The 19,198-nt window shown below is 31.3% G+C and overlaps 1 protein-coding gene across 1 annotated transcript in view; it reads right to left on the minus strand.

Moving 5' to 3' along the window:
• CDH18 (cadherin 18) overlaps nt 1–19,198 on the minus strand; it is a 518,729-nt gene that overhangs the window by 438,997 nt on the left and 60,534 nt on the right. The window contains exon 2 of the mRNA XM_051969876.1: nt 5,528–6,014. Within this exon, the coding sequence (XP_051825836.1) occupies nt 5,528–5,755 (228 nt within the window). The 5' untranslated portion in view covers nt 5,756–6,014. The remainder of the gene's footprint in view (nt 1–5,527; nt 6,015–19,198) is intronic.

The raw sequence follows: 19,198 nt of genomic DNA on the forward strand, positions 1-19,198 counted from the left end.
CTTTGTTGCTTTCGTGTTTATTTTCTGGTTAGATTTGTTTGATTCTGAGAGGAAAAGGATGAGTCCCCCACTAATATAGTTTCGCTATCTATTTCTTCCTGTAATTGGCTTAATATATTCCCTAGGAATTTGTGTGCATTTGGCGCATATACATTTAATATCATTGTTACTTCATTGTTTACAGTACCCTTTATCAACATGTACTTTCTTCCTTATCACTTTTAATTAGATCTATTTTTACTTTATTCATCTGAGATCAGAATTGCCACCCCTGCTTTTTTACTTCAGCTGAAGGATAATAAATTCTGTTCTAGTCTTTTACCTTGATTCTGTATGCTCTCTGTGTCAAATGTGTTTCTTGTAAACAACATATTGTAATATTTTATTTTTTAAATCTACTCTGCTATTCACTTCTATTTCATGGGAGAGAGAAGAGATATTTTCAAGTGGATATGTCATAGTGGAATCTTTCTTGAAAGCGGTGGCCTTTAAATTTAAAGAATGGGTAGAGTTTTAAAAACAATCTTTTGGGATGGAAAAGAAGATGGAGGAATTCTAAAGAGAATGTGAGCAAAGAGTCCAGAGGCAGGAATGTACTATATTTGTGTAATGATGGCAAGTGATTCCTCAAATGAAAATTATAAAGGGATATTTATAGCACACTAATGGACTTTTGGCTAGATTATTATTAATAAGATATTAGCTATGCTGTACTAGCATTCATGCTAATAATGTGTTATATATAATTTAAATTTTAAATTGATAATGACCAATTAGATAAAATTCTATTTAAGGTAAAAATGTTAATTGCTTATTGAATTTTGAATATGGCTATGTCCTTTGAAAACAAAGGAAATCTTTGCTGGTCATCTGGCAACTGTGTTCTCATTTTTTTCTTTGCTCTAATCCCTCAATTATTTGCAAAGTCCTTCAGCAGTGCTACAAATCCATGATATCCCTCTGTGCTAGACTGCATATTTGATCAGATTTGGCTGCCAAGTTTTGAAAATAATCTATTGGCTACTCATCATTTTACTTATCTTTGTATTTATAAAATGAACTGAATATCCTAGCTGCAGGGATGCATACTTAACTTTGTAATGACAAAATCTATTAACCAATGTCAACAAAATAAACTCTCTAATCACAAAGTCAGCTGTCAACTAGTAAAAGGTCAAGAAAAATAGTAAAGGCAGAAAAAGAGATTGTCACCTATGTAGAATATCAAAGCTTAAGATTTTAATTAATAGTTCAGGCAAATATAATTATATAGTATGTAAATCTCTAACTGAGGATTAGGAAATGATAAAGTTCTCAAAATTATTGTAGGTAGTCACTTACTTAAAATATTTTAGTTCAAATGAAGGAGTTCTTCAATGATGTATTTGTCATTATATTTAATAATCTGTTATAGATAACAGTACTCCACTCTTTTTTAGTAATTATAAAATTATTTTGAGTTATTATTCTTTAATTCCTATTGTCTTCATGTTAAGCTTTTTAGTGGAAAAAAGGATACTTTCTTGAAGATTAAATATTTTTGAGAATTTCAAACACCTATATAAACATAAATGGAGAAGGAAAATCAGATTGTTTTCATTTTCCTGGATTTTTTTTTTTACTTCATTACTCATACTTTAATATGAAACAGTAATATTGAACATTATTATATTGTTTGTAAATTATTTCAGTGTGAGAAAAGATTAGCACAGGGAATATATCCCTAAGTATAACTTAAATTCAAGTCCTGGTTATGCCTGCTTAACTCCTGTGCAACCTTCAACAATTCTCTCTTCCTCAGTTTTCTTATTTGTAAAATGGATGTGCTGGCCTAGATGTTCTCTAGAATCCTTTCCTACTTTAATGTGATATCTTTGAAAAGAACATATATTTTTTCTCCCATTTCTCCCTCTTTTGAATATTATCTAAGGGGTCTACTTAAGATGGAATTGAGAGAAAATATGGTGTTTCTATTCTGGTTCACTTGTTGGCATATTATTGAGAAGTCTCTTTGATAAAACTTTAGATTTTAAAATTTAGATTTAAGATAAGGACATTAGATTTAGATGTCTCTACTTTGGAACACAAAAATCCATGGGAAAAAAAAAAAAGAAAAGAAAAGAATTTGAGTAACCTAATGGCTATTATTCTGTAATTATTGTAGTTATTACTCTGTTTAATGGTTTGATGTCCATATGGAAGATAAATAAAATAAACAAGGATTTGTTTTTCACCTATTCATTATTTTCTTGGATGATTGTAGGATTCAAAAGTAGGAGAGACATCTCACCTCCAATTTTTAACAGATGAGAAAAATGGGCCCAATGCATATATAGATAGTATGTACCAGGATTTCCCTTAAAGCCCTTGTCTTCCAAATACAATCTAGTTCTCACAACTGTGCAACATAGATAGAACACTTACCTAACTAGGGTTAGTGTGAATAGAACATTGGAAAGAAAACATTTAAGAGGCGAGGTGATTAAATGAATATCCAAGAAGCTTGACAGGTTAGCCCAATGGGCTACATCAAATGCTATGTAATTTCTTTGATTCACTTCTGGAATGAAAATAACTCATAAAACAAAATTGAAATTTAATAAAGAACAATGCCAACTTATAGTTCTGGGTTCAAAATCTCAGTAGCTCAACATACTGAAAACAAGCAACAGAGCCAGGCAATAAATAGTCCATGTGATAAAAACAAAGAAAGGAATAAACAACGTCACAAACTTGGAATTGTCTGTATCAGTAATATGAATCAAAATCTTAAAGGTAAAGAGTGCAATTAAACTACATTAAGTAGAAAACAGTGTAGAAGGCAAGTGATGCAACAATCATCTTGCATTCTGCCTTGGTCAGACCACATCTGGATTACAAATATCACACTTAAATTAGAAAGACTGAAAGGTTGTGATAAATCTAGAGAAAGGTGAACAGTATGGTTGAAGGAATTCAAGAACATGTCTTTTGAAGTCTATCTGAAAGAAGTGGGGAAACTGAGATTAGAATAGAAAGTACTTAGAGGGTGACACAACAGCCATTTTCAAGTAATTCAAGGGATTTAATAATGGAAGGTAAGGATCAGATTTGTAATGCTTGAGCCCAGTGGGAAGAATTAGTATCAATGGATGGAAGTTTCAGAGAGATTTTGACAAAGCATAGGAGAACACTTTCTATTAAATAGAGATAAGGCTAATTTACTTTGCATTGTAAATTAGTGACTTCCCTAATACTGGATGTTTTCAAGAAAAAATAGTTACTTGTTGAAGCTGTCTAAGACATAGGAGGAGATAACAATATAGAGTGGATAGAATGCTGTACCAGGAAGACCTGAGTTGAAATCTAGCCTTAAACACTATATGATCCTAGGCAAGTCATTCAATTTCAGTCTGTTTCAGTTTTCACAAATGTAAAATGGGGATAATATCATTAACTTCCAAGACTTAACTGTGGAGACTAAATGAAATAATGTTAATAGACATTTAGGAAACTTTAAAGCCTTGTATAAATGCTAGCTGTTACTTAAATACATATCAACATTATGATTTCAGAAGCTCCTTAAAATTCCAAGATTCTATGATTGCATAAATTTTCATTTTAGTTTTTATTTTCACATACTATGCAATAATGAATATAGCTTCACTGAAATACCAGTCAGAATGGTAACTAGGGAAAGATCATATCAGTATTATTCTAGGGCACTGAAAGTCAGATGGGAGCTAGAGGCACTTTATGTCTTTTTCTAATACAGACACACCTGAGCTCAGAATACTTGATTTAGAATCACAATACCTTCCTTGGGGAAGCCATTTAGCATTTCTGGTTCTCAGTTTCCTCAACTGTAAAATGAGAACATTGCATACTAGATGGTCTTTAAAGTCTTTTCCAGCTTTAATCCATGGATTAATAAACATTTATTTAGTATACCTAGTATGTGTCAGGAACTATGTATGCTAAGTGCTGATGATAATAAAAAAGGCAAAAGACAATCTTTGTTCTCAAGAATTTCACAGTATGATTAGCGGAAGAAAAAAGAAAAAAAAGGAAAATCAAGTTACATATATATGCATATATATGTATAGGATTGATAAATAATTAAAATTTAGAAATCATTAGAGTTAGAGATTGGGAATTTCATAAATTGATGACTTTATCATGATCTAGGATTCAATGACAGTAAGAATAATTAATTAAATGGGGAGCTGATATGTTTTTTCCCTACCTATATATCAAGGATCATAAGTCAATTCAACATTTATGCAGCTGCTTCATCCTGTTCTTTTCCACCTCAATACACCTTTCCAACAGTGCCCTAGAAGTATTGTGGTGAATCTGCCACCCTCAGAGGGTTAGTCTCTTCTCAAGTGATTATCTCCTAAGTGTAAACATTGACAATTATAACTCTAATCCTAGAATTTTTTTTTTTTCTGGGAAATACTTGGAATACTAGGCGAATAAAGAGATAGGAATGATGCTGAGATAACCTTCCCCATTCAGTATCCTTCCTGTTCCACACATGCATTTTTGTACTGGAAAACATATTCCTGATGCTGTTTTGGGGTCCTAAAGTATCAAATGTGTAAATCCCAAAATAATAATGAAAACATTTTATACTTTTACAAAACATCTGATACCTTTTTTCATAACTGATGGAGGGGAATAGGGGAAGGATTAGAGTGCACAGTTCACAAGTGGAAATTAAATTATTTGATATAAATCACAAGGATTTGTTGTTTTGTTTTCCTAATATTTAGAAACTGGCATCCAACACAGGTCTCCTGATAATAATTAATTTTTTTCTACTGTATCAGAATTTATGTCTCCATTTGAAGTATCACTTTTTATGTATTACTATACTTATTTTGTACTAAAAGTAAACACTGCTTTAAAGAAAGGAAAATTATGTAATTATTGAATAGCATTCTTTTGAGATGGCAAAACAAAATCTGAAGTTTATTCTTCCACAACTTCATTATTTTAAAATACATAATGCATTAGTATTTTAAATACCACCCTATCACTGGGATAATACACACAAGTGCAATCATAGAATACTCTCTGCAGAAACAAAAAATACTAAAAAATATAATTCCCTTTTCTTATGAATTCAGATTTGCTAGCTCTAAATAAGTCTAATTTCAAATATTATTAAATGTATTAGATAACTATTGGTAGCTAGTGAGTGATTTAGGAAGGGAAAAGTGTAGTAAACAAGTATAATTTATGTAAAAACAGTAAGTTCCTCTAATAAAATATAAATCTGAGTATTCCTGTAATCATGAAATTATGAGTTCAAAAACATCTATTGATTTATATAAGGAAGAAAAAAAAAACTAAGAAATATTCCATAAGACAGTTTTTGTCATGATAAGATATCATGAACAATGACCCATTGTGTCTAGTCTTTTCCCTTACTGACTTGGCAGTATCATGTATCCAAAAAATATATCTCAATTCATTTTCCTCTTCCCCTCCCCTTCTCACAACCATTTTTTTTGGCCCACCTCAAGCTTCAGAGACTTACTTTTCCCACATATTGAGGATCTGGTCCCATATGCTCTTCTAAAACGAAGAATTGGTTCCATACCCATCCACGTTTGGGGCGATGGTGGACTTCTGTTTCACCTTCTATGTGTTTGGTTTGATTCCTGGTCACCTTAATGGAGTTGTGGTGAGCAGTTCCATAACACCTCTGCACAAAACAGAGACAAACTAGGACTGGACAGATGCAAGATGTACTCGTAATTCTCATTGTAGGATAACTTTCCAGTTCAAGGGTTTTCTTTCTTTCCTTTAACAACTATAATCCCTTACTGGGCACTGAAGAAGGAAGTCAAAGATTCGTTTGGAAAAACAGTCCAAAATGAGTTTTTTAGTTTGTCCATGGTTTAACTACCCATTGGGGAAAAGTCAAACCATATTTACATCCTGAATTGATATTTTTAAAATAAAGTTGTGAGTGTCTGATTCCAAGTCTTCACAGTGGATGTCCACATTCGACCATTTTCTACCTAATAAAAAAAGAGAAAGAAAAGTTATTTACATCATTAAAAAGATCCTTTAAACTATTGGCCTAAACACAGATTGTGTTCTTTTCTCATCCAAATATTATTTCAATCCTTTTGGAAGGTTAATCACTTCTGTGCATGCATGTATATGGGTCAGTAGTGAATCCAGTTACCTTTGACTTGTATAATTGAAACAATGATAATACCAGTATAGAGAATATTTTAATATCTGAACATAATGTTGATTGTGGTAAAAGTATATATAGTTGTAAAATAAAACTATTGTTTTCTCTAGGCCTTTATATATATATACATATCATAAACATCATTTCCCATGTATTCAGACATTCCTTATGTTATATATTAACACTGTTTAAGTTAACTATTTCAACCAACAAATAATTAAAACTATCTGCACATATGCAGGCATTTACATGTATGTAAACAAAAGTTGAAGGTTATCTTTTGTGATCTTTGAACCATTATGTTTTTCATCCATTAAATTCATTAAAATTTAACTTTATTTTGTTATACATAGTCATGCATTCTTGAATAGTTTCAATAGAATGTATATATGTATACAGCATACTTACATAAAATCTTATACCCTGACAAGTCTACCATTCATTATTAATGTCTTCCCTGTCCCAATTCTAGGGGACTGATCATCAAAATTCTTCTCACATCAATTGAAGCTTATAAAATCAAATGTAAGGGAAGGGAAAAAAATCAGATGCTATATCTATACAATTAGACATATGGCTTGATCTACAAGAATTTATCTCCCAAAATTTTAATGCAAAAAAATTGTTTTGTTTTCATTTGTGTTTATTATCTGGTTGGATAGTTTAGGTCTGTTTGTTTATTTTTAAAGACCATATCATTGATCTCATTTCATTTCTTTGCTATAGTTTTGTCTGTGCTAATCCATAAACTATCACCTGAAAAAGATCTTTAAAATTCCTTAATCTCTAAATCATCTAAAATCTTTTATATAGACAAAGAAAAGTTCTTGGTTATATTAACTGATTGAAATAATTCACATTCAAAATTCTCATCATGTTTTTGATTATTACCAATTAAATGCTCTTCATGAGTGTATGTGTTTGTTGCTGGTGGTGATGGTAAGCAATAAATTTATTTTTCTTCAGTATATTTTATGAATTTATCACTTCAGTATATTTCATAAGTCCTTAGAACAAAACTTAATACCATTCAGTTAGTTGTTATCCATTCAGTAGACTGAGCAGTTAGAGATATGATACTATTCTTCAATAGCAGGCTAACTACTTCAATGTTCAGTAGAAAGCTGCTCTTTGTGTACAGATGGCATCTACTCCTTCAAACCAATTTTACATCTCATGTTGAGTATCAGTGAATTCCAGGACTGAAGTAATCCATTCATTTTGAAACTCTTCCTTCATCACTGACTTTTTACTTTTCTGGACATGAAAAAAAAACAAAAAAAAACAAAGTAGCTGTCCTTATGTGCCTGAGTCAGTAGCCTTTAGTTAGAAGAGACTAAAGAATTCCAATATTATCTTAATTGTAGATAGGTAAATAAAATAAAACAATACTGAAAGCTGAAATGAATAGATAATGATTATATTCAAGTGTACCAGGAAGAAAGTTCCTAGGTCAATTGTGATTAAAATAATAATTGAAAACAAAAAACATTAAGTCTTTGCTCTAACTTGTTAAGATTTAAGTAAAATCAGAATGAAAAATAAATTATTCTTGATGCTAAGTGAAGTGAGTAGAACCAAGAGAATGTTATACATAGCAACAACAAGATTACACAATGATCAATTCTGATGGACATGGCTGTTTTCAATAGTTAGGTAATTCAGGCCAATTCCAATGATTTTGTGACAGAGAGGTTCATATGCACCTAGAAAGAGGACTGTGGGGACTGAATGTGGATCACAATAAAATTTTTTTTTTTTATTGTTTACTTGCATTTTGTTTTCTTTCTCATTTTTTTTCCTTTTTGATCTGATTTTTCTTGTGCAGCATGATTATTATGAAAATATGTATAGAAGAATTGCACTTTAACATATATTGCATTAATTGCCATCTAGGACAGAGGGAAAAGGAGACAGAAAGAAAATGAAACACAAGATTTTGCAATATTGAATGTTGTAAACTATCTATGCATATGTTTTGAAAATAAAAAGCTTTAAAAAATGAAAAAAAAAAGTTCTGTTTGGCATTCAAATCTCTTCATATCCTGCCCCTCTACTATGTGCCCATACTTCTTATATTTTAATCTGTCACCTCCACAACAATATATATATATATATATATATATATATATATATATATATATATATATACATATATATATATATATGTATATGTATATATATAATAAAACTATATAGGATTGCAATCTAGTAACACTGAGTCTCCTTGCAGCCCCTTATACAAGATACTCTGACTCTCAAATCTAAGAATTTTTACTGTCATCCAGATCTGAAATTCTCTCCATCATTTCCATCACCTTGTCTCCCTAACTGCCTTCAAGACTAATTAAAATCTAAACTTTTACCCAAAAAACTTTGTTTTCAATTCCAGTATCTATTCTGTCTATCCTATATTTATCCTAGTTTGGATATGTCTTACACATTGTCTCTTCCATTATACCATGAACTCTTTGAGGCAGGGAAAATGTTTTGCTTTATTTTACTCCCCAAGGTTATCACTTTAGTAGCATTTATATAGCCAATTCATATACTTATGGATGTGTCAAAGCAAAAATAAATATCATTCTATATTCTACATCATGGGATTAGAGACATGGAAAAATCTATATAAAAATGTTTGGCCCTCCCGTTGTATCAGAGAAGTTTCAATTATTATAGTATTAAATGACAAAATATGTTGAGATTATATAATACTTTCCATGTATTTTATGTACTTTTGAATTTCTAAACTTTTTCTATGTCATGTGTTGTTCTTTGCATCTTATCTGTGACTTTTGCAAAATTCCCCAAAATTCTCCTTTAAATTATTATACCAATACACAATATATGAAAATAGTGATGGAGAAAGTCAAAATATGAAAGCGATAACTGAACAGGGTATTTCAAAAATCCTAGGGCTTTAATTACTATGTAGTATAATTAAAGAACAATATAGAAATGCATGGTGATCATAGTTACTGCTTAAAATTTTGCTTATTTTATGGATTTGTTATTTGAGGTAAATGTAAATTATATATAAGCTTTTTTAATCATTAAAAGCATTCCCCTTTTTTACTTTTATTGTAAATCATGATTTTATCATATGTAAAGGGATACAATTTGATAATAATTAGCAATATTCTTTGCAACATTGTGTTTCACATATACATGTAAACAGTATACATTTATGAAGACTGGCAGACTAAGGAAATGTGATTATTGAAATAGTGGATGTCTTATGTTATTCCACAAAAAAATAAATAAATACATAAATAAATAAATCAAATGGAACTGAAATGTAAATGTCAGAAAATTAGTCTAGGGTGCCACAAGAGTATTTGGCTCTCAAATAATATATTTTGACCCAAAATTAATTTTCCACAATTTCCATATTTTATATTATCAAGTATATCTGACAAGAGTAGTATGATACAGTGGAAAGAGACATGACCTTGGAATCAAAAGGTCTGATTTCCAATGTTGTCTATAATATTTGCTAGATTTGTGACCATAATCACGTGACAACCTAAGCCTCAATTTCTTCATTTCCAAAATAGGGATAATTTGAGGAGAAATTACATTTGTGTTACCTATCTCACAGAACTGCTTTTTAAGGGAAAAAAATTGTAAACCTTGAAATACATAAATATGTGAATCATTGTTTTGATGCTGGACGGAGGATAAGGTATTGACTAGAAGGAAAGTACAGGAAAGGAGCAGAAAAGGAAGTCTAATATGGTTTTTAAAAAGCACTGAACTTAAAATCTGTAAACCAAGATGTTTCTGAACAATGTCATTGACTAACAATATGATTTGCACATAACTTAATATCTTCGAATCTGTTCCTTTTTCTTTCTTTCTTTTTTTTTTTTGAGAAATGGGGTAAAATATAATAATATTTATATCCTATCTACTTCACAGACTTGTTAGAAAGAAAATATTTGCTAATTATAAAGTGTTTAATAAATCTGAGCTATTTCAAATCTTCATTTGAATTGTTTGTGCATAATTGTTTGCATGTTCTCTCCCTTCAATAGACAATGAGATCTTTGAGAGCAGGGAATGTGGGATACACACACACACAAACATAGATATATTCCCAGTGCTTAGTGCAATCTTGGCATATAGTAGGTGATTAATAAATGCTCATTGAGTTAACTTTCCTTGCAAACCCTTTCAATGTTTGAAAACAACTCAAATTACAATGTGCATTAGCTATATTATTATATAAAGTACATGGGGTCATTGAGAAGAATAAAAGATCAAAAATAAATCCTAACCCTTTAGAGCTTATATTCTGCAGCTGGAAAATCAGAGTAAACATGTTTACAGATAAATACAATTTGAGGAGGAAGAGAGTGATAAAACATATGATGATAAGGAAAGATTTCACTGAAGGTATGATTTATGAGCTAAGACTTAAAAGTGCATAAGTATTCTGAAAGAAAGAAAAAATCAGAAATGAGGAAAGAGTGTCTGTTATCACAGATATAGGGAGCTATCGATGGTTTTTAATAGAAAAATGAGGTGACCATATTTGTTATTTAGGAATATATTTTTTTGGGCAACTAAATAGAAGCTAGATTAATTTAGAGACTAGGGGAACAATTATTAGGTCATTACAACATGAATGAATGAAAAATCCTTTCTTAAGTTTTTATTACTAGTCAAGATCAGTACTAAATGTTTGCAAATATAAATACAAAAATAAAACAAATATCCTTAGGGATCTTATATTCTAATGGGGGTGAAAACAATATGCTGAAAGTGGCAGCCAAGAAAAAGCAATTTTGACTCTGTATTATGAGTGATACCCAGTCTCTGGAGGTCTTGATTGGAGTTCGGGGGAGAGAGAGGAGGCAGGAGTAGAACAACAGTGTGAGGACAGAAAATGGTCATAGGGAGGTGGAATGAGAACTGAACTTTTTGAAGCATATGGCAAGTAATTGAAATTAAAGAGAAGAGGAAAATATAAGAGATTCTGTGAAGACAGGATTTGGCAAGTATTTGGACATGGGAGTTGGGGGAGGAAGTAAGCAGATGGAAGAATCAAGGATTATCCTGAGTTTAGAAGTACAGTTGACTGGGAGTATAATGAAATAAAAAATTCAGATAAAAGAGAAGATTAGAGTAAAAAGTGATTGTGAATCACATGTGGAAATGTTAAATTGTGATGCTATTGAGACATTCAGGTGAAGACAACTGGCAAGCAAATGGAAATTCTTGCCTAAATGTGCATATGTATATTGTTTTACACACCATGTGTTGCTACTTTATCACACTATAAAAGTTGACTCATTTCCAGGCATTTCAGCCAAAAGGCATACCTACAGCTAATCTAAAGGTGTTAAGAAGTCTCCCCATTCTGTATCAAAAATCATATGGTTCTAGTATAAAACAAATATTTAGCTTTCCATTAATTATCTGTATAATAATTATAATCTAGTTATACTACTGTCTGAATATGCCAACATGAGGAAGTTCACATTACCATATTGTAGATAAAATGAGCCCTTAAGTGTTTTTGAGAACTAAAAACACATTTTCTCTGCATTTATCCTAAGATTTTCTGTCCAGCTCCTGTGATACTTAGACCGGGACAAGGAAAACAGTGAATAATGCAGGAAGACAGACTTTATTCCTCACTCCATTCTCCACAATCTTGTCAATGTTCTACCTTCCCTAGCTTTTAGTCCCAACCATGAAATGATTATGAGAAAATATTTTTGATTATTTCTCACATAGGAAAAAAAAATTGAAAAAATTTCACAGTATTTATGGCGAGAAGTCAGAACTTATTAACAATTATTTTTAGTAATAGCAAGAGAATTCTTTAGTGACTAGTAAATTTGTAGAGGTCATAGTCAAATGCTCTGAGGAAGAGGTAGAAAAAAAATAAACATGAACAAACTTTCTTAGTAAAGCAAAGATGTTTTTGGCATTTCTTTCCTTGAAGGTCAAACACATTTAAGTAAATTTTATAATAGAAAAATAATTGGGTTTAGTGTCTTTTACTCTGGCCTTACCATTAGTTAACTGTGTGACTTTATGCTTACTTTCCTTATCTATACCATAAAAAAATCAGACTAGATGGTTTTAAAAGTTATTTTCAGTTTACTCTATAAAGTACTACACTCATTTTTCTTAACAATTTGAATAATTAGCAGATGTTCTTAAAAGCATGCAACTCTGGATGTCATATGATATCCAACAATATATTAATATGGTGATTACCAAGACTTTCTTTATTTGTCTTGTTTTATATAAACAGTGTCACCTAATATATAAAAGGTGTTGTTATCCTAAGACTTTCACCCACTTGGGTGTGATTTTTGAATAAAGTTAACATCCTTGCCCTTTAGATTAAGATGTTTAACAAAGAATTATTTATGAGAAAGAAGTGAAGAAAATGACATCTTGACTACAGTAAAGAGTAACAAGTTTGTTTTCCTCCATAATGATGTCCTTGTATGGTGTCTCAGGACCCAGTAAAATTATTCTTCTCTACATATATTTGTTTATGAATACAGAATCCCTGTTCTCACACATTTTGATGAGTTGTAAATTTTGCTCTATGGAAGGACATATAATAAAATATACAAATCACTGTATACCAGGTAATACTAATATTAGATCATATAATCCTAAACAACAACAATCTCTTGGGATATTGTAGAATTGAATTCAAATGTATTAACTTCATTGGTTTTTATTCCTTAGAAATCATTACCAAAGAAATGAACAGGAATTCTTAGAGAAACGTTTTGTTCTTAGCAAACACCCATTTTCAATAATCATTTTCAGAGTGAAAGTCAGAAAAAAATGCATAAGTTTTGTGGTATGAAGGCTGTTTTATGCTGTGGAAAAACTTCTTGAGCCTGGAGTCAGGAAGACCTGTAATAGGATCCTACCATTAATTAATTGAAGTGTGTGTGTGTGTGTGTGTGTGTGTGTGTGTGTGTGTGAGAGAGAGAGAGAGAGAGAGAGAGAGAGAGAAAGAAACAGAGAGAGTGACAGACAGAGACAGAGACAGAGAAAGAGAGGCAGACAGACAGACAGAGACAGAGAGAAAGAGAGACAGAGAGAAACAGAGTGAGTTTATGAGGTCAAGACACTTCTCTGGGCTTCAATTCTGATATCCCTTAAATACAATTAATGGTGCTAAAAAGAAAAGTCGAGCATTATCCTGAACTTTCCTATATGATTGAGTAAGTTGTTATGAGGATCTAGTGAAAGTATACATACAAAAAAATAACAAAATCCAGCTATATGGTATAGTGAATAATATTGGATATGGAGTCAGGAAGATGTGAGTGCAAATACTGTTTGGGATACTTGTGGCTGTGTGATTTTGGAACTAAGTGAACATGTCCTATCACCTCTCTCAACTTAAATTTCTTCATCTATAAAATGAAGCTCATAACAACATCTAACTCAGAGGATTACTGTACCATATGTGTAAAAAATATGACAAGCTACATTACCATATGAGTAAATACTAACTAGGATAAGTGTTTTGCAAGCCTTGTTTTATGTCACTAATGGCCATGGGCAGCTAGGGAGTGAAATGAATAAAGTTCAGGGGCTAGCTGAAAGACTCATCTTCCTGAGTTCAAATCTGACCTCAGACACTTACTAGTTGTGCAATATTGGGAAAGTTACTTAATCTTGTTACCCTAAGTTTCATCATCTGCAATATAAAATAAAAAACGCAAATAGCAAACTATTCCAGTATTTCTGCCAAGAAAACTCCAAATAAATTCACAAAGAGTCAGACTCAGCAACAAATATATGTAATGGATTATACCAACTTTAAAGTTATACATGAGTAAAGTACTAACTAGGATAAGTGTTTTGTAAATCTTAAAATTCTTTATGCTATTTATGATCTTAATGAAAATGGAAAGGGAATAGAAGCTCTTAATTTAAGAACATGAATTATTTTCATGTAAAGTACATTTGATCTTAGTTCCCATACTTCTTTTTGGATTTAGATATAGATAGATAAGTAGATAGGTAGATAGATGAGAGAAAGAGAAGAGAAGAGAAGAGAGAGAGAGTGAGAGAGAGAGAGAGAGAGAGAGATTTTCTCTCAAGCTTGCAAAATCCAAGTTTGTTTTCAAACCTCCTGATGTCTCCTCTTTCTTTGTCTGTGGCCCTATGTTACACCATTTAGTTTAGTTGTGATCCTTCCAATTTTCTATCTCTACAAATCATTGCCTTAATGATAACACAATAGGAAATATCCTTGCAGATATTTTCCATTGATCACATCTGTTGCCATTATTCCAAATCAAGAGAGAAAATCTTTAGATTTCAGTGCCAGAAATCTTCAATTCTCCTCTTTAATGTTTCATTATACAAATAAGAATCACCACATTTTCTTTTACAGAGAGATCTCTTGCGAAGAATTTTGGATGGTAAGCTGTATTCATATCAACACATTATTTTAAGGAATATATAGTTGCAAGATAAGAATGAAATTTTTTGATGTTAATGGATAAATTTGACCGGTTATGCTTTGTTTCATACATTGATTAGCCAGTGAATTTCTCTGGTCTTCCAATACCAATGGTCTTTCTATGTCACAAAGTATAACTTCTAGTTACAAACTGAATTTTGCTTTCCATTCTCAAGAATGAGAGCTCTATAAATTGTGGATTCTTATTGCTTTGCTCCCATCTGCAGGTGACCACTTGCTTTTGTCTTCAGCCACCTATGTCAGAGAATGACTTATCTTTCCTACTTACAAGTCTTGTCACAATATCTCTTCTAGATATACCTTCCTTCTACACAAATAGCCAGCCACATCCCCTATTGTAAGCTCTCATCACTTCGTGTCTATATTATTGCATAAGATTCTTAATTATTTTCCCTGTTACAATTCTTTTCCTTACCAATTCATCTTTCACTTAGCTTCCAAAGTAATCTTCTAAAATGCAGCTCTACTTAGAGTCACACTGAAACTATAGTAGCTTCTTATTACTTTTGGGATCTAATATGACATCCTCTATGTGGCTTTCAAAGTCCTTCACATAGTCTTTGTAATTCAGTGTCATTTTATTCGCTGTTGCCCTTGCCAAGAACTAACTTTTCTATCATCTCTCCCTTTTCACTTTGCTGATTGCCTTCAAGAAAGTCCTCACTGAACATTCCCTACATTGGTAAACTCATATATTCAGTTAAAAAGAATAAAAAAAATTTTGTAAAGTTTGATTGTAGATATCAATATATCAAGTCCTGTAGATGTCAATTGAATGATTCCTCTATGTTAATCATTTTCAAATATTCATGAATTAAAAACACTGGTACATTTGGAATCAGGGACATACATTCGAATTCTATTTTGTTTTAAGTAGGGCAAATCATTTAACCCTTGTGGGTTTCAAGTTCATTATCTGGAAAGTGAGGACATTGGACCATATGACATCTTGTGTTTCTATTTAGCTTTAAGTATACAATGTTATTATTTTTAATTCTGATCTTTTACCTTTGCTCGCATACTATATGTCTAAATGTCTTTCAACAATCATGACTACTGACTCAAAATAAGATGTGTTTATTTTCTCATTTGTGGCATAGGTCTCCTTCTCAGTGGTTCGATTTCTGTCAACAACTCCATCACTCTTCTAGCTCACAAAATTCAGAGCAATGAACTGCAAACAAAGAATATCATGGAATTAAAATAACTTTATAATATTAAGTTGAGTTTAGAAGCCCTGATCTTTAGGACACAGGGAAAGATCAGCATCCTCCAAAAAGAAAGAACTGACATCTGAAGATTTTATTATTAAGTGCTTATCCCAGTTCTCCCTATAGCTATAGATTCTATGTCTCTCATTTTTACATGTATTTGACCTTCAGAGACTATAAAATTCACAAAATGTGAAATTAAATATGATTTATCTTTATTTTACTATATATTTCCCTAATAATTTTATTTAATTTTTATTGGCTATGGAATGACTGAAAAGGCACTAACAATAATAGCAAAATATCATTTAATATAATTTTCTTATTTTATTATAATCCTTAAGAAATTGTCATATACAAATTGACTCCATCCACAAAAAATAAATTCGCATCACACTCCACAGTTAGAACAATGAAAGAAGTTTATTTTTAATTTTAACTTTGGCAACTGGGTGGCACAGTAGAGATAGAATATTTGGACCTGCAATAAGGAAGATATGGATTCAAATTTGGAATTAGTCATTTGCTAGCAGCTACATGTGCAAGTCACTTAATCTCTGTCTCAATTTTTTTCAATTGTAAAATGAGAATAATAATAGTACATTCTAATATTGTTGGTAGGATCAAATCAGACAAAACCTGTAAAACATTTAAGACAATGACTAGTTCATAGTAACTACTATATAAATATTATTTTTTATTATGATTATTATTTATTCTAGCTATCCTGTATCAATATACCTGAACAGTTCTTTTATGCCTGAATGACATCCTATGCAATGTGATTTCCAGGACACTGGAAAGACCTATTATAAAATATTGCTGACTAAAATGTACCTGAATAATTTATCACTATTATTAATTTATAGTTTAATGTGAATAAATTTCAGATCTATCTGTCTGTCTGTCTCTCTATCTCTCAAATATGGCCTGAATAAAAAATAATGTTAAAATAAAATAAAATCATTTGTGGCTAACGAGCCCACATGGCAGAAACAGTATTAGTAGTAATACTTTTTTTTTTCAGTAGTGTGAAATGAGAAACTGTTTACAATAACAAAACACCTAACATTTATATAAGTATTTAAGGTTTGCAAACACTTTGCACATCTTAACTCATTTGTTCCACACAACAACCTTATGGTATAAGTGCTATAATTGTTTGCATTTTAAAGATGAGAAAGGGCAGGTAGGTATTGAAGTAGATAGAGAACCCAACCTAGAATCAGGGAGACTCATCTTCCTAAGTTCAAATCTTACTAATTTTCTACTTGTATAACCTAGGGCAAGTTACTTACTTTGTCACTTATCACATTGTTTACCTCAGTTTCCTCATCTACATCAGATGTAGAAGGAAATGGTAAACCACTCCAGCATCCTTGCTAAGAAAATCTCAAATGGTGCTATAAAGAGTCAGAAATGACTGAAAATCCCTGAATAACAGTATAAAATTTGCATACATATGTGTATATATATCTATATATGTATATGTATATGTATGTATATTTAACAAATTTTTTCCAGTAGTTTATCTGCAGATGAGAGAAGAAACATAAGACCATCATTAATTAAAGGAAAGGGTATACAATATAGGTTGCATCAAAGATGAAAGTCAAATGAAAGCTTTTGTTTTGCTTTGTTTTTAAGAACAGGAAATATTTTGGCACGTTTAAAGGCAACAGAAAAATAATAGTTGAAAATTAGGACTAAGAAAAGGTTGTTTGAAAGATCAATTAATAATGGTGATGAGCAGAGAGGCTCAAGTGCAGAAGAAGAGGGATCAGATTTGATAAAAAGGATCACTTTATCTTCTAGGTCTGGAAAAAAGAAGAGGAAAAGAGAAGGAATGATGTTGAAAAGTTTTGAATTGAGAAACTGAGGAGATCAACCTTTATCATAATTATGGTGTGAAGTACTACTAATAGTATTTGTTGCTTTTCTCTTAAAAGCTTGTCAGGCTGAAAACAATAGCAAAAGGGTTGGGCAACAACTAAAGTTACAATTTGTCAGAAAAATCATGTTATCAGTTAAGATTTTTTTTGGTTGTTCAAAGGAAATGAAGGGTGCTATTCAACTGTTGAACCCAAGTATTCATTAGCAATGAAGTTTCTAATGACAAAGAGAATGTGCTTTCTCACTTAGCTATATATGGTACAAAAACATGTTAAATAATTTTATGAATATTTGCATTGTATAGGCTGACACAACTACATTGGGAAAAGAACCTGAAACCTTTCACATTGGCAACTGTACTTAGGTTTCGAGAGACTGACTCTTTTGATATTGTTGCTATGCAGCACCAGCACCATATAAAGTTTGGTTTTATTCCAATATGCTATTAATCCAAAATTACATGTTCTTATGAATTTTGTTTATGTAAGAAGGGAAAGGTTATTCCTGAAAATATATAAATTTGAAAAAAGTGTGAAGTGCATTTCAGTTGTGCTTCACACTTGATTTCTTTCAAAGTCTCCAATGACTAATCAGAATCCCAGAGTCCCTTTTCATCTTCACATGGCCAGTTCCAATCTTTGTAACACCAACTGTGCATTTGGAATTGACAGAGCCATATACAATCTGACTGTCATAATTCATTATATTCATTATGGGTACAGTATAGGAAGACCTTTTATTAGGGGTATACTTTTCTCCTTGATTACCTGTTTAATCCTTTACCCTACCAGGTTTACTTCTAAGCTTCTTACCTGCTCAAATGGTACCATGAGATTGATGTTAAGCAATCAACTAATAAATCACCAAACATTTATTTATTTATTCGTCTACTATGAATGAGGTATTGTGCCAGAGTTCTCAATTTTGATTTCTTCCCATAAAATGGAGGAATTTTAGGACTTACCATATGTCCTGCTGTTACACTTACAGCACTGCAAAATCTGAGGACATTTATTTGACCTACTGTTTCCATAATCCAAGGACTTTGCTTTCTGATCTGCTGAATGCTTGGTATTCTAGGCCTTTCTACCAGGCTTGCAGTTGAGTGTTCATCTATATGTTGACTAAACTATGAGGTCCTTGAGCATATAATTCTATTCCTTTTTCTATTTTTTATCCCAGTTCTTAGCATGATATTTGGCATATCATAACTATTTCATCAATGTATTTCATTCATTAAATTTAGGATCAGGAAATAATTCAGCAAATGAACATCAATTTAGAAAACAAAAATAGAAACTAGAACTATGTATGGGATTAAGTAATATATCTCATTACTATATTTACTATGACAGCCTGATAAATTGATATAAGTTTACATTTCTTAAAGTATTCAAGGAGCTATGTTTGCTTTTA

This window comes from Antechinus flavipes, chromosome 1 (genome assembly GCF_016432865.1).
Source record: "Antechinus flavipes isolate AdamAnt ecotype Samford, QLD, Australia chromosome 1, AdamAnt_v2, whole genome shotgun sequence".
Lineage (NCBI taxonomy): Eukaryota > Metazoa > Chordata > Mammalia > Dasyuromorphia > Dasyuridae > Antechinus > Antechinus flavipes.